The sequence below is a fragment of the Musca domestica genome, unplaced genomic scaffold (genome assembly GCF_030504385.1).
Source record: "Musca domestica strain aabys unplaced genomic scaffold, Musca_domestica.polishedcontigs.V.1.1 7, whole genome shotgun sequence".
Lineage (NCBI taxonomy): Eukaryota > Metazoa > Arthropoda > Insecta > Diptera > Muscidae > Musca > Musca domestica.
In genome coordinates this window covers 21,490,124-21,507,553 of record NW_026712383.1, presented here as the reverse complement: position 1 = coordinate 21,507,553, position 17,430 = coordinate 21,490,124, and the positions used below count along the sequence as shown (strand labels likewise).

The window sequence follows — 17,430 nt, the reverse complement described above, 5'->3', positions numbered from 1 at the left end:
ATATTTGTCAAAGCATGATTATTCAAAGATATGAATGTTATAAATATTCACGTACTGGTCGATTAGTTTTTAATTTTTAGTCAAATGAGCAGTAATTTGGAATTTACTGTACTTTGTACAACTCGTAATTGAGGGCTAATTGATTTAAGAATAGGCAAAGTTAATTACTTTTTTGAACCCATTAGCACCTCAGATTGTGCATTAGAGTCCTCATAAGTCCCCCTAACCATGTCGGTCTGTTTGTCCGCCAAAAGGTGGACTTGAGGGGATACTATTACATGGAGAAAATCCTAAAATTTGTAGATATGTTGAAATTTTTGTGTAAGATTTTCATCCCCAAATACTCATTTTTAGCCAAATCCTTTGAAATATGGTAAAATGCGAAACATCGACCTACATTGAAAACTTTCTTCACCCCTTATAATCCAAGATGACAAATAGAGGCCAAATCAAAAATATAGCTATTTTACATCCATTACCGTAAGATGGGAATTAATTTTATTTGCCATTTAAATTGTAAGTTGGAGTCCATATTTTTCATCATAGTATAATTTAATGACGATTCAACAAATATTCGGTCCCGTGCTAATTTCTTATATTTGTAATTTGTTCATGTTTTCACAATTTATTTCATATAGATGTATATCCCAAATCTACGTTCCCAACCAATATTCTCATGGGGGTTACAAATTCAATAGAATACAATTTTTTCTTTTCTGACCACACATTAGATGTGAAAGTGGACTTGGGGATACTCCAATGTGGGGACTTTACATGAATAGATTTCTATGTGGCAATTATCTGTACGATGGTTCCTTACCCCCCCCAGGGTAGCATAAATAAAATTTTTTAGTGGTCAAGACCAATATGGGCCCTACTCCGAAAATTTTATGCGAAGAGGTTCTCTACGCCCCTTAGAAACAAAGATGCAAAATAAGGGCCAAAAATAGAAGAAAATGGCGAAGACTCCAAAAATGGCTTAAATCATACGATGATTATTTATGATCGATATCATGACCTGCTAAAGCGATTTAAGGTATCTTAAATGTTCAGGCAGAATTTTTGGAAGGATAGAAATCCTTTTCTTACTAAAAGTCCCATTCGCTCTACTATTTTGCACCCTTTATATTTGGTATTTTACTGATTGTACTCCCAAAAATTTTTGCATTTTGAGCTCTCATTGGACGGATTATTGTCACATGAAAGAAGTAGGGCCACGCTTTGAAATAAGCCCCATTAGTCTTTTTCGGTCATTTTTGTTTGTTTAAATGTCTGCGCATCTTCCAGCTGAAGCACGATGTAGGTCCTGGAGTTGAAAGGTAGATGTCAGTTACCATCGTATTTCGCACTTATTTAATTTTTTTGGTGAAAAATTGTATATAGTGAAAAATTATTCTTTATTTTGTTCACAAAAAATCCACTGAATTCAATATGATATTACAAATTGAAAAAAATTGACAAAAGAAGAATAACAAATTGAAAAAATCTTTAACTTGTTCGCTGATTTTTTACAGCAACTGTTTAAAGATCCTTACAAAGCTTGTCAATAGAATGTACTTTTATTTTAAAATTCAATTCCATTGGAATTTTTTTTCGATATTTTCCCGTTTTGAGAATTGTTGCAATGAGATCTCTTTTTTCGTGTTTCTTTTTAACGATTTTGAAAAAGTAATTTTCTTTTAACTTTGGTGTGACCGCATTAAATTATTTCGGTATCATCTATTCCGTTTCGCCACCACATAATTCGGTACTACACTTCTATGTAACCCGTTATCAATTTCAGTTCTCAAGAAATCAAGTCAATTAAATAAATTGGTATTAATATTCGAATTCAAAAATAAATATAAAAAACACTACAAATGTACATTAGAAAAAAGTAAGTCAAAATGGAAAAAATCATGCAAAATAAAACATTACTATTGTACATTTCAAAAGTCAAAATGAAAATTTTAACATATCACATTTTTACCGATTTTTTTGGATATTATCCTTTTCGGATAAGAGACAATTCCGAATTTGTATGAATCATTAAAATCAGTTCAGCGGTTCTTAAGTTATAAGCGTAGTAACTAACACAACTTTCATTTATATATATAGATTTTTGAATTCGAATATTAATACCAATTTATTTAATTGACTTGATTTCTTGAGAACTGAAATTGATAACGGGTTACATAGAAGTGTAGTACCGAATTATGTGGTGGCGAAACGGAATAGATGATACCGAAATAATTTAATGCGGTCACACCAAAGTTAAAAGAAAATTACTTTTTCAAAATCGTTAAAAAGAAACACGAAAAAAGAGATCTCATTGCAACAATTCTCAAAACGGGAAAATATCGAAAAAAATTCCAATGGAATTGAATTTTAAAATAAAAGTACATTCTATTGACAAGCTTTGTAAGGATCTTTAAACAGTTGCTGTAAAAAATCAGCGAACAAGTTAAAGATTTTTTCAATTTGTTATTCTTCTTTTGTCAATTTTTTTCAATTTGTAATATCATATTGAATTCAGTGGATTTTTTGTGAACAAAATAAAGAATAATTTTTCACTATATACAATTTTTCACCAAAAAAATTAAATAAGTGCGAAATACGATGGTAACTGACATCTACCTTTCAACTCCAGGACCTACATCGTGCTTCAGCTGGAAGATGCGCAGACATTTAAACAAACAAAAATGACCGAAAAAGACTAATGGGGCTTATTTCAAAGCGTGGCCCTACTTCTTTCATGTGACAATAATCCGTCCAATGAGAGCTCAAAATGCAAAAATTTTTGGGAGTACAATCAGTAAAATACCAAATATAAAGGGTGCAAAATAGTAGAGCGAATGGGACTTTTAGTAAGAAAAGGATTTCTATCCTTCCAAAATTCTGCCTGAACATTTAAGATACCTTAAATCGCTTTAGCAGGTCATGATATCGATCATAAATAATCATCGTATGATTTAAGCCATTTTTGGAGTCTTCGCCATTTTCTTCTATTTTTGGCCCTTATTTTGCATCTTTGTTTCTAAGGGGCGTAGAGAACCTCTTCGCATAAAATTTTCGGAGTAGGGCCCATATTGGTCTTGACCACTAAAAAATTTTATTTATGCTACCCTGGGGGGGTAAGGAACCATCGTACAGATAATTGCCACATAGAAATCTATTCATGTAAAGTCCCCACATTGGAGTATCCCCAAGTCCACTTTCACATCTAATGTGTGGTCAGAAAAGAAAAAATTGTATTCTATTGAATTTGTAACCCCCATGAGAATATTGGTTGGGAACGTAGATTTGGGATATACATCTATATGAAATAAATTGTGAAAACATGAACAAATTACAAATATAAGAAATTAGCACGGGACCGAATATTTGTTGAATCGTCATTAAATTATACTATGATGAAAAATATGGACTCCAACTTACAATTTAAATGGCAAATAAAATTAATTCCCATCTTACGGTAATGGATGTAAAATAGCTATATTTTTGATTTGGCCTCTATTTGTCATCTTGGATTATAAGGGGTGAAGAAAGTTTTCAATGTAGGTCGATGTTTCGCATTTTACCATATTTCAAAGGATTTGGCTAAAAATGAGTATTTGGGGATGAAAATCTTACACAAAAATTTCAACATATCTACAAATTTTAGGATTTTCTCCATGTAATAGTATCCCCTCAAGTCCACCTTTTGGCGGACAAACAGACCGACATGGTTAGGGGGACTTATGAGGACTCTAATGCACAATCTGAGGTGCTAATGGGTTCAAAAAAGTAATTAACTTTGCCTATTCTTAAATCAATTAGCCCTCAATTACGAGTTGTACAAAGTACAGTAAATTCCAAATTACTGCTCATTTGACTAAAAATTAAAAACTAATCGACCAGTACGTGAATATTTATAACATTCATATCTTTGAATAATCATGCTTTGACAAATATGCATAATAGACAAAAACTATGGGCCGGCAACGCGGACCGGGCCAGCTAGTAAATCATAAAAATATTCAATATTTTGTATTTTGAGAGAATTGAGTGAGTCCACTGAACCTCTCTCACAGCATGAACGACATCGAAATGTTTTTTTCGAAGATAACAGATGAGACAACTTTTTAGTCTATACCTTTATTTGTCTATGGTATAACATAGTGCTATGTCACGATATCGTGACATAGTATACCTGTTTCAAGACGTAGTATGGAGCACAGTTGCCAAGGTGGTACAGGGCAAATGACGTTTTATTTGGTTTCTTCTGTAAGTTTTGTATGTGTGTTTTCCATTTAAAGTTGTAATCAAGATGAACACCTAAATATTTGTAGTTTTCTACCAGTTCTAAGTGTGTTGTACATTTTTCTTCTCGCTCTTCTCCAGCTTCCCGGATTTGTGCTTGGGAGCAGTCATTGTTATGATAAACAATGCTAATGTTGTTTTTTTTTTTTGGTACACTTCTAGGTCTGATATGCATTGTTTTTGTTTTGTTGGCATTAATTACAAGACCATTGTCATGGCACCATTTTGTGATGATATTGAATTCCTCCTGCATTATTTTTGCTGCTTTGGCGATTTCTTTGTGTGAAACTATCATGGCGGTATCGTCAGCATATGTAAACGACGTACTTTGACGTAGATGCTTAGTCACTTCATTGGTGTATATAAGCTACAAAATTGGTTCTAGTTTTGATCCTTGGGGAACTCCGCAACGAGTAGATAGCTTATTGCTGTTAGTATTATCAATTTTGACGTTGACAGATCTGGGTGAAAGATAGATATATGAAAGATATTCTTGGAACCATCTTAAGCAATGACCTCTTATCCCAGTGTTATCTAATGCATTCACTATTTTTTCACGTGATAGTGTGTCAAAAGCTTTGCTGAAATCTATAAAAAGTGCAATGCAATTATTTTGTTAACTGAGTGTTTTGTTTATGTAATTGCTAAAATGGCCAAGTAGTTTATTACAGTACATATTGATTTATATTTATTATCTTATATTTTTTTAGAGAAACTGTTCAGTCTCCGTACAATTATCTCTTCTAAAACTTTTTCCAATATAGGCAGAATAGAGATTGGTCTGTAGTTACAATAATCTGATATGTTGCCACTGTAAGAGGCGAGAAAAGAAAACCAACCGAATGGTTTGGGTGTTATTTCAATTCTAGTTTTATTTCAAAAATATTTCCCTTACGTACTACTGAAACTAATCTAACTTAACCTAGTCGCAGCCACACAATTGTTCTTATCTATTCTAATATTGAATGGAGAACATTGCAGGGCTGCTTATAATTTCATTCTAGTGGTCTTTGGCATCTACTGAGAGCGTCGACATCTGTGTGTTTGGGTCATAACCTTTATTATCTGACACATTATCGTATGCGTCAGCGCACATGATCACCGAATTGTTCACATGTGGTATTTTATGGCGGCTGGGAAATATTTTTGAGTATTGATTGTTTATTGCTAGTTTTTCCCAGCGCCTCAACCGCACTCAAAAGTATTATGTTATGTATGTTATGTATTTTGTACATTCTCCCGGGCGGCTTAAACCCGCATATTTTAGTGGACTGTATTTTTATAAAGTTGAACAAATATATACTATAAAATTTTTAAATATAAAAATATGAAAAGGAAACTAACTATATATGCTAAAACAATATAAATATTCAATTAAGTAACTGCTTCCAGGAAACGACTCCATTTCTTTGTCCAGTCCTTCTTGTCAATGCCACCACCTTTATCTGCCGGCTTCATTTTCCATGCTGCCGAATAAATAGTCCATCGTTGAAGACTGTCATCATCCACGTTGCAGAATATAGTTAATGGCTAAATAATATGCTCCGATTCGTCCATTCTCACGGCCATTGTTGATTTGCTCTTGATTTCTGTAAGGCAATACCCTTCAGGGACCGGAAACAGAGAACTTTGTTCGGCTATACCCACTTCTTCGCTGTATTCTTTTCCATATTCGTTGAAAATGATGGGGCCTTCTGTACGTAGAGACTTACCTTCTTTTTCCTCTTCTGCTATGCTTTCTTTTCCTCTAAAATCGTCATCGTAATCAACATATTCGTCAAAAATGTTGGATCCTTCTGTGCGCAGCGGCTTTTCTTCTTTTTCCACTTTTCGATTATTTTGATGTAACTTGATATGTTCCTCCTGGAGTGGTTTTTCATCAGTCTGTGTGGGTGCGACACCAGAATTTCCTTCCACATCTCGTTCCTCAAAATAAGGACTTGCCGGCGGGAAAAAATTTCCAGAATTTCCTTCCAAGCTTGTAATCTGTTTTAGTTCGACAGAATTGTTTCCCTCTCTTACACTTGATAGTTGTTTGGACAAGTCATCTTTCCCAGCTTCGACGACTTGCCTTTTCTTTTGTTCCTTGTCCCGTTTTTTATTTTAGGTGGAGTTCTGCATTAGGAACATCTGCTCAATTTCTTCCATAATCGACTTCATTTGCTCCTGCTGCTGCTGCAGCATCACCTTCTGGAACGCCCGAAGCTGTTGCAGCATTGTTGCTGTCAGGATGCCAGGATTTTCGAGCTCAATGCCTCCTGACACTGTTGTTTTGTTCGCTTTCTGAAGCTCACGCTCCCCCTCTTGGAGTTTTTGTTTTTGGAACTCCTTTTGCATCATATTTTGCTTTGTTGTTGTATATTTTTCTTTTTTGTTTCTTTTGGTTTTTTTTGACGTTGCCTTCTTGGCTTTTTTAATTTTATTTTTTTTTCAGGACTTTTAATTTCCTCTTTTCAAAATTGTATGTCTTTCTTTTATTTTCTTTCTTATCTATTTTTTTAAGTTGTTTTTTTTTTTTTTTTTTTTTGGTTTTGCCCCTATGGCTCGTTTTGTAATTTTTGCCCTTTGGGTCTTTTTTTGAAATATGTATATATTTTTTTAAATTATGCCTCTATGGCTTTTTTATTTATTTTGCCCCTGTGGCTTTTTTGCTTTGTTTTTGCCCCAATGAGTACAAAGTATTTTGTACGCACTCAAAAGTATGTACAAAGTATTTTGTACAGCCACCTTTATATATGGGTCTAATAATAGATTCTTTTAACATTAGTAGCACAGTAGGCTCTCTTATACTTCCATTTATGAGGTTTGTAATCATTGGTGTAAGAATAGTGGCATTGTTTTTTAGATCAATTGCTCTTATGTTATCCATCCCTGCACTTTTACTTGTGTTTATTGTGCACAGTATAGTATGTATCTCTGATTCAGTAGCGTATTCCATAAACATTGAGTTCGACAAGTTTATCTCGACTAACAATGTAATGTCCCATCTTATTATATTATATGTCTTTGGCAATGTGTGTAACATAAAACTGCGTTCGTTCGGAACCGACTATAAATGAGGTTCAAGCTGTTTATAACTTCTCAAAACCGTGTGCTAGCACATGAAACCGCAAAAGAGAACACATAAGAGAGAATTAATAATCGGGTTTTCTTTGTATTCTACTACCATTAACTTCAATTGCTTTTATACCCACCACCTTGCAAAGGAGGGTATATTATTTGTCATTCCGTTTGTAACATCCCTATATATTCGTCGTAGACCCCATAAAGTACACATATTCATTACCAGCATAAAATTCTAAGTCGATTTAATGATGTCTGTCTGTCTATTGAAATCACGATACAGCCCACATTATTTGATTTAGAGCTTCAAAATCTGTTCACGTTTCTGTACAGCCCCCATATAACGGTACCTCCCAAGATTCGGTATTTTAATGGTTTTTTTCTACATTTATTCACAGATTTGTCTAAAAACAGGTATTTGTAGTTTATAATGGGTTGTAGCTCCGGTGGCGGAACATATTATATATGCACGGTGAGATGAAAAAACAACAACCAACTTTAGACTGCTGTCATTTCTAAGCCACTCGTCCGACAGCTGTTAAAATTATTCCAGTGACAGCTCATTGTATTGTTTACAAGCGTACAAGAGCATTTTGGTGAGAATTTTCCAGAAAAAAAGTTATTGGTGATGAAATTCAAGCATGAAAGTGTGATTTTTTTATATTTGGCCGGAAACCCACAAATGGCTATAGTTAAAGCACTCCAGCATTTAAATGTGAATAAATCTTTTATGTCTCGTACCATGGTTCGTCACTGTGATAATGGTAGCGTCTAGGAAATGGACCTAAGAAAACAACAACATCAGCAGAAATGGTTCGAAATGTAAAGAACCGACTTGATTGAAACCCGCGTCCCAGTTGCCAAAAAATGAGTCGTGAGCTGAATATATCGCAATAATTCATTCGGCAAATATTGCAAAATTAGCTCTGGGTAAAGCCATTGAAATTCCAAAAAGTGCAAAGACTTACACCGCAACAGAATGAAAATAGACTCAAAAGAGCTAAAGAGTTAATTCGCTAGGCCGAAAGTGGTGAACTGCCGAATTTTGGTTTCTCCGATGAGAAAACATTCGTTGTCCAGCAGTTTTTAAACAAACCAAATGATTGTGTTTGCTTGCCAAAGAGGTCAGCTGAAAATGTGCATCTTCGTTTTGCCACCAGAACCCAAGCGCCGGCCATGGTGATGGTGTGGACGGCCATAACAACCGATGTTCGCTCTCCGCTGCTATTAATCGATTAATCAGAATAAATACCGAATATTATTGCGAAAATATTCTGGAGGGTGTATTGGGCACGCAAACATTTTGGCCGCAGATCATGGACATTTCTACAGGACTCAGAACCATCGCACTCAGCACGCGCCACCCAAGAATGGTTACAAAATGATTCCAGCGCACAATGGCCACAAAAATCTCCGGATACCAATCCGTTGGACTATTATGTCTGGAGTATTTTGGAAAGCAAGGTTGGCATTCAAAAATACCAAAGTGGCGATCACTTCAAGCAAGCGTTTCGCCGGGAATGGGTCAAAATACCGCAGAGCAACATTCGGGCAGCGTGTGAAGGTTTCATTGGCCGTTTTTTGCTTTCATTCAATAAAATTAAAAAAAGATATGTAAAAATTATGGCGTTTGACTTTGTTGCGTTTTGGTATAGCCCCCATATGACGGTATCTCCGGGTAGTCTGTATGTTGATGATTTTTGCCAAATTTTTCCAATTTCTTTTTTCGGCCGGGACGAACTATTTATACCCTCCACCATTTGGAAGAAATTTGAAAAAATTCAAAAACAAAAAAACTCCGTTGAAAAATGCCACCCAAACCATTTGGGGTTATGTGAAGATGTGGTCCTGTATAAGTAATTTGTGTAATAAGCTGTAGCAATAGTTCCGAACTTTATATACGAAAGTTGAAACAAGTCCGTTATATGGGGGATATACGGTATCGAGGATCTATATAGACACTTCTCTTTCAAGCGGTAAAGTACGCACAAGGAACTCATTGTATTGATTTTCAGACAATTCCATTGAAAAATGTGGCATAAGAATACTGAATATCGGGGGGTACGGTTATATGGGGGATAAACGAAATCGAGGATCTATATAGACACTTCTCCTTCAGGCGGTAAAGTACTCACAGAGAACTTCATTTGTGTAGAATTTCAGAAAATTCCATACAAAAAATGTGACTAAAATCATCAACATAACGAAATTCGGGCGGTAGCGTTATATATGGGTTACACAATGTTGTGGACCGATATATCACATGGAGGGTATACACATAATATTTTATTCAACTATATAAAAATTATACAATTAATATAAAAATAATTTAGTTTAGAAACAACTTAATCGTAGACGGTTTAGGCTCTATGCATATTTGCGATAAAATAATATATTTTTGTTGCCATGTGAGAATTTTCGAAACACCCGGCCCGGTGAGGTAATCTTCAATTTTGATTTTAACAAAATCAATGTGCGAGAGAAGTTTTTGCAATAACTCTAATGATCGTTCCTGGCTTAGTGACACCATGGCTTCTTGTCCATACAGATTAGTTGTGGCAGCATTTTGCAAACGTTCCCCGGTATCCAACAATTCTTGGGGTATTAAATCGTTAGCTGTTAAATAGTTTTCTATCGCCTTAAATATGTCCAAATGATGTACCGACTTTTCATTTTGTTTGGTATACAATTCAAGGTATTCCATAAACTGTAATGGATTTAAGTCCTTAAGGCTTGGCAAAAGACCGTATTGAATAGCAGATAGTTTCTGTACGAGAAAATTGTCACAGGAGAAATCATTTGATAATGGATTAAACCCCTTACCGTTTTAACATCTTCCAATAGCGGGGAGTTATGTAGTTCCATGGCAGCAGCAAAAATGATTACCAATTGATTGTCATCATCTGTTTCGAGAAAACTTTTTAAATGTTCAGCACATAATTTTGAGATGGCCTTGAACATATATTTATCACACATCTTATACAAGCTGATCGTATCGCTGAGATCTAACTCGTTCACTTCTGTTTGGGAATCGCGTAGATTATACAAAATACGTCGTAAATTACGAAACGTTTTCGGATCATCGTCTGGTAGGGGAATTTCTGTACTTTTGGCTTCCAGAAAATGCCCGCACAACATTGATTCGAAAACTTCAGAATTTAAGGTAAACATTAATTTATGTCCGAATATGGCTTGGGCTGGTCCAAGATTTTCACCAACAATAAATTTACAATCGACAGTGAAGGCAGTATTGATCATTGCTTCAAACTTAGCTGGCATTCTGTAATGAAATTAAACAGAAGATAAAATACTTAACAAATAACAAAGCTATAAGTTCGGACGGACCAAACTTTGAATACCCTCCACCACTTGGAACGAATTTGACAATTTTTACCAATACCAAATTTGAAGCAATTCTTGTGAAAAATGTCCCTAAAATCATCAAAATACCAAATATCGGTAGGTACCCTTATATGGGGGCTATACGAAGACGTGGACATTAGGCTGTAGTATCCATTACGAACGCCAAAAAGGAAATTTGAAACGATTCCGGTGAATAATATCACAAAAATCATCAAAATACCGAATATTAGTAGGTACCGTTATATGGGACAATACGACAACGTTGACCTGCACAGACACTTTTCCGTCTTAGGCTGTAGTATCCATTACGAACCCTAAAAACCAAATTTCAAACAATTCCGTTGAAAATGACGCTAAAATCATCAAAATACCGAATATTAGTAGGTACCGTTATATGGGGCAATACGACGACGTTGACCTACACAGACAATTTTCTGTCATAGGCTGTAGTATCCATTACGAACTTCAAATATCAAATTTGAAACAATTCCGGTGAGTAATGTCACTAAAATCATCAAAATACCGAATATCGGGAGGTACCGTTATATGAGGGCCATACGAAGACGTGCACCTGCACAAACAATTTTCTGTCATAGGCTGTAGTATCCATTACGAACTTCAAATACAATATTTGAAATAATTCCGGTGAATAATGTCAGTAAAATCATCAAAATACCGAATATCGGGAGGTACCCTTACATGGGGGCTATACGAAGACGTGGACCTACATGGTCCATATATATATAGATATATATATATTTATATATATATATATATATATATATATATATATATATATATATATATATATATATATATATATATATATATATATTTATATATATATATATATATATATATATATATATATATTTATATATTGCTTCAAACTTAGCTGGCATTCTGTAATGAAATTAAACAGAAGATAAAATACTTAACAAATAACAAAGCTATAAGTTCGGACGGACCAAACTTTGAATACCCTCCACCACTTGGAACGAATTTGACAATTTTTACCAATACCAAATTTGAAGCAATTCTTGTGAAAAATGTCCCTAAAATCATCAAAATACCAAATATCGGTAGGTACCCTTATATGGGGGCTATACGAAGACGTGGACATTAGGCTGTAGTATCCATTACGAACGCCAAAAAGGAAATTTGAAACGATTCCGGTGAATAATATCACAAAAATCATCAAAATACCGAATATTAGTAGGTACCGTTATATGGGACAATACGACAACGTTGACCTGCACAGACACTTTTCCGTCTTAGGCTGTAGTATCCATTACGAACCCTAAAAACCAAATTTCAAACAATTCCGTTGAAAATGACGCTAAAATCATCAAAATACCGAATATTAGTAGGTACCGTTATATGGGGCAATACGACGACGTTGACCTACACAGACAATTTTCTGTCATAGGCTGTAGTATCCATTACGAACTTCAAATATCAAATTTGAAACAATTCCGGTGAGTAATGTCACTAAAATCATCAAAATACCGAATATCGGGAGGTACCGTTATATGAGGGCCATACGAAGACGTGCACCTGCACAAACAATTTTCTGTCATAGGCTGTAGTATCCATTACGAACTTCAAATACAATATTTGAAATAATTCCGGTGAATAATGTCAGTAAAATCATCAAAATACCGAATATCGGGAGGTACCCTTACATGGGGGCTATACGAAGACGTGGACCTACATGGTCCATATATATATAGATATATATATATTATATATATATATATATATATATATATATATATATATATATATATATATATATATATATATATATATATATATATTTATATATATATATATATATATATATATATATATATATATATATATATATATATATATATATATATATATATATATATATATATATATATATATATATATATACAATTGGTGGGGTCTAAAATGTATATTTTGAGGTGTTACAAACGGAATGACAAACTTAGTATGGTGGAGGGTATAAAAAACCAACCGTATGGAAAGAACATGAATTTATATCGGACTAACTTAGTGAGTCACAGTCAGAAGTCCGTCCGTCTTGTCCAATCGAGATGTTATTTTGCACAAATATTTTTTTTTTTTGCCCAAGGACAAATCCTATTGAAAATGGAGATAATCGGTCAGAATTTAGATATGGCTTCCATATGTATTTTCAACCGATCTCGGGTTAATTGTGCTCCAAATTGCCAATATTAGTTCAAATGATCTGAATTTTTGGCACATCCTACCGAATTCAGTCTAGAAACATGTACATCAAATCGGTTTTGATTTGGCTATAGCTCCCACATTTGGGGTTTAAGGTCCCTCACATGCGTAATATGCACTCAACAACAATGATCTTTGGTACCAGATATCAGATAAATTATATATATAATATATATATATATATATATATATATATATATATATATATATATATATATATATATATATATATATATATATATATATATATATATATATATATATAGAAAAGAATAGACTCAAAGAGCTAAATAGTTGCTTTGCTTCGTCGAAAGTGGTGAACTGCCGAATTTGGTTTTCTCCGATGAGAAAACATTCGTTGTCCAGCAGTTTTTAAACAAAAAAAAAAAATTATCGTGTTTACTTGCCAAAGAGGTCAGCTGAAAATGTGCACCTACGGTTGGCCACCAGAACTGAAACGCCGACCGTAGTGACGGTATGAGTAGCCATAACAGCCGATGGTCGCTCTCCGCTCGCATTAATCGACCGTGGTATCAGAAAATATTTTGAAGGGTGTATTAAAGCCATGAACACGCAAACATTTTGGACGCAGACCTTGGACATTGGACAACAGGACTCAGCACCATCGCACTCAGCAAGCGCCACCCAAGAATGGTTACAAAATGAGGTTCCTCGCTTCATTTCCAGCGCACAATGACCACCAAAATCTCCGGATACCAAACCGTTGGACTATTGTGTCTGGAGTATTTTGGAAAGCAATGTTGGCACAAAAAAAATGGGCCAAAATACCGCAGAGCAACATTCGGATAGAGTGTAACTGTTTAGTTGGCTGTTTGTAGGCCATAATTCGTGCAAAGGTGACCAAATCGAACAAATCTAAACCTATTCTAAAATTTGATGCTATTTCCGACATTTTTTTGCTTTCATTTAAAAAAATATAAAAAAATAAACATTATGGCGTTTGACTTTGTTGCAGATTTTTTATCTCACCCTGTATAACGGTACATCCCCGGTATTTTGATGATTTTAGTGGCATTAGTCACCGGAATTGTTTCAATTTTGGTATTTGAAGTCCCCACATAACGTTACCTCATAATATTCGGTATTTTGATGATTTTTGCCACATTTTTTTTACGGATTTGTCTGAAAGTTGGTATTTGTATGTCATAATGGGTTCTAGTTCGTGTGGCGAGACATTGTATGTATATGTATATTGTATGTATATATATGTCCACGTTTTTGTACAGCCCCATACATCCGTATTTCCCGATATGCGGTATTTTGATGATTTTTTGGAACATTTTCCCATGAATATGTCTAAAAATTTGTATTTGTGGGTCATAATAATATTTCCTTCACCATAAGGTGGAGGGTATTAAAAGTTTGGTCCGGCAGAACTTAATATTTTTTACTTGTTTTTATTTATTTTTTTTTTTATTTATTTATGTTTATGCCCTACACCACATAGTGGTAAGGGTATTATGTCTTTGTGCATTTGTTTGTAACATGGAGAAGGAAACGAGATAGACCCATAGTTACTTTTGAGAACCTTCATAGAATCACTTTCTGAGTCGATTTATGCATGTCAGTCCGTCCGTCCGTCCGTCTGTCCGTCCGTCTGTCCATGTATTCTTGTGAACAAAATGCAGGTCGCATTTATTATCCGATTCAGATGAAATTTTCCAAACAATACTTTTTTGGCCCAAGGACGAACCCTATTGAAATTGGTGAGAATCGGATCAAATTTAGATATAGCTCCCATATATATCTTCATCCGATTTCGGGTTAAATGTGCACCAAATATCCACTATCAGTCCAAATTACCTGAATTTTGGCACACCCAACCGAGTTCGGCCTAGAAGCAAGTATATCAAATTTGGAGATAATCGGTTCAGATATAGCTATAGCTCCCATATATATCTTTCATCCGATTTGATCTTTAAGTCCCTCACATTCCTACTATGCACTCCACAACCGTGATATTTGGTACCAGGTATAAGATGGAGCACAGAAATAGCTGTTTTAAATTTTATCGAAATGGGTTCAGATTTGGATATAGCTCCCATATATATCTTCATCCGATTTCGGGTTAACTGACCACCAAATGGCCAATATCAGCCCAAATGGCCCGAATTTTGGCACATGTGGCTGAGATTAGCCTTAAAGCAAACACAACAAATTTGGAGAAAATCGGTTCAGAAACAGCTATAGCTCCCATATATATCTTCATCCGAATTCGGGTTAAATGTGCACCAAATGTCCACTATCAGTCCAAATTACCTGAATTTTGGCACACCCAACCGAGTTCGGCCTAGAAGCAAGTATATCAAATTTGGAGAAAATCGGTTCAGATATAGCTATAGCTCCCATATATATCTTTCATCCGATTTGATCTTGAAGTCCCTCACATTCCTACTATGCACTCCACAACCGTGATATTTGGTACCAGGTATTAGATGGAGCACAGAAATAGCTGTTTTAAATTTTATCGAAATCGGTTCAGATTTGGATATAGCTCCCATATATATCTTCATCCGATTTCGGGTTAACTGACCACCAAATGGCCAATATCAGCCCAAATGGCCCGAATTTTGGCACATGTGGCTGAGATTAGCCTTAAAGCAAACACAACAAATTTGGAGAAAATCGGTTCAGAAACAGCTATAGCTCCCATATATATCTTCATCCGAATTCGGGTTAAATGTGCACCAAATGTCCACTATCAGTCCAAATTACCTGAATTTTGGCACACCCAACCGAGTTCGGCCTAGAAGCAAGTATATCAAATTTAGTGAAAATCGGTTCAGATATAGATATAGCAACCATATATATGTTTCATCCGATTTAGAGTTTTTGTCCCATACATTCGTAATATTCACTTCACAACCGTGATATTTGGTACCAGGTATTAGATGGAGCACAGGAATAGCTGTTTTAAATTTTATCGAAATCGGTTCAGATTTGGATATAGCTCTCATATATATCTTCATCCGATTTCGGGATGCACTAAATGGTCAATATCAGCCCAAATCACCAGTCTAGAAGCTAATACGTAAAATTTGGAGAAACCCGGTTCAGAGATAGCTATAGTTCGTAAAATGCACAATAGAATTAGATAGATTTTGATTTTGTACCAAATATCTCATAGAGCTCTGAAATGCCATGTATAAACCTTTTTACGAGAGTTCTACTAAATATGCATAGTGGTGTAGGGTATCATATAGTCGGCCCCGCCCGACTTTTGAGCTTTCCTTACTGGTTTTTATTTTATTTATTTATGTTTTTTTACTTTATTTATTATTATTATTATTATAATTATTATTATTATTACTATTATTATTATTATTATTATTATTATTATTATTATTATTATTATTATTATTATTATTATTATTATTATTATTATTATTATTATTATTATTATTATTATTATTATTATTATTTATTATTTTTATTTAGTATTTATTTATGTTTTTATTTTATTATGATTATTATTTTTATTATTATTATAATTATAATTATTATTATTAGTATTATTATTATTATTATTATTATTATTATTACTATTATTATTATTATTATTATTATTATTATTATTATTATTATTATTATTATTATTATTATTATTATTATTATTATTATTATTATTATTATTATTATTATTATTATTATTATTATTATTATTATTATTATTATTATTATTATTATTATTATTATTATTATTATTATTATTATTATTATTATTATTTTATTATTATTATTATTATTATTATTAATATTATCATTATTATTATTATTATTATTATTATTATTATTATTATTATTATTATTATTATTATTATTATTATTATTATTATTATTAATATTAATATTATTATTATTATTATTATTATATTATTATTATTATTATTATTATTATTATTATTATTATTGTTATTTTTATTATTATTATTTTCTTTTTCATTTAAACAAAACAGGTATTTTTATTCATCACAATAGAAGAGAGTTTAAACAAAATGTGATGATAGGGTAAAATTAACCACCATTTCGTTAGTTAAATATTAAAGGGAGTTTTTAATCATATTTTGAAAAAAGCTGCCTTTTTGTGTAATTATTGAAAAAATTATTTTTTTTCGCACGTTGTAATTATATACTAATTGGCAGATAATGAAATCGTCACTATAACGCAATAACATTAAAAGGAGAAGAATTTTTAGCGTAGCAAAAAAAAATGCAAAACATAAATTTCCTCCATACCTAATCTCTGTTAATTTATCGGTTTTTGTTTCAGTTGCAGATATTTTTTCGCCCTGTTCGCTCATTTTTATGACTTCTTCAAATTATTTATCAGCTTTCGTGTTCACAGATAATTCAATACTATTCGACGTTCTGTGTTGTTCTATGGACGTTCAATCTTAAAATCATTTTTTTTTTTTCGAGGGAAATCACCCACTCTGAATCACTCAAAGCTTCAAACAATTA

General features: G+C 33.4%; 1 protein-coding gene across 1 annotated transcript; it reads right to left on the bottom strand.

Moving 5' to 3' along the window:
* Positions 1-9,608: 9,608 nt before the first annotated feature.
* LOC131800390 (uncharacterized) lies at positions 9,609-17,430 on the bottom strand. The gene is made up of 3 exons (XM_011297815.3): positions 17,206-17,430; positions 10,168-10,624; positions 9,609-10,111 (listed from the first exon to the last, which is right to left on the bottom strand). The coding sequence occupies exons 1-3, from the start codon at positions 17,268-17,270 to the stop codon at positions 9,674-9,676; spliced, it is 960 nt and encodes a 319-aa protein (XP_011296117.1). The 5' UTR covers positions 17,271-17,430; the 3' UTR covers positions 9,609-9,673.

Excerpts from the sequence above, each read along its gene's own strand:
- LOC131800390 (XM_011297815.3), bottom strand. The coding sequence starts at position 17,270 with ATGAGCGAACAGGGCGAAAAAATATCTGCAACTGAAACAAAAACCGAT. Across the intron at positions 10,625-17,205 it reads GATAAATTAACAGAGATTAG|AATGCCAGCTAAGTTTGAAG; the intron begins GTATGGAGGAAA and ends ATTTCATTACAG. Across the intron at positions 10,112-10,167 it reads TATTGGAAGATGTTAAAACG|AAACTATCTGCTATTCAATA; the intron begins GTAAGGGGTTTA and ends TTTCTCGTACAG.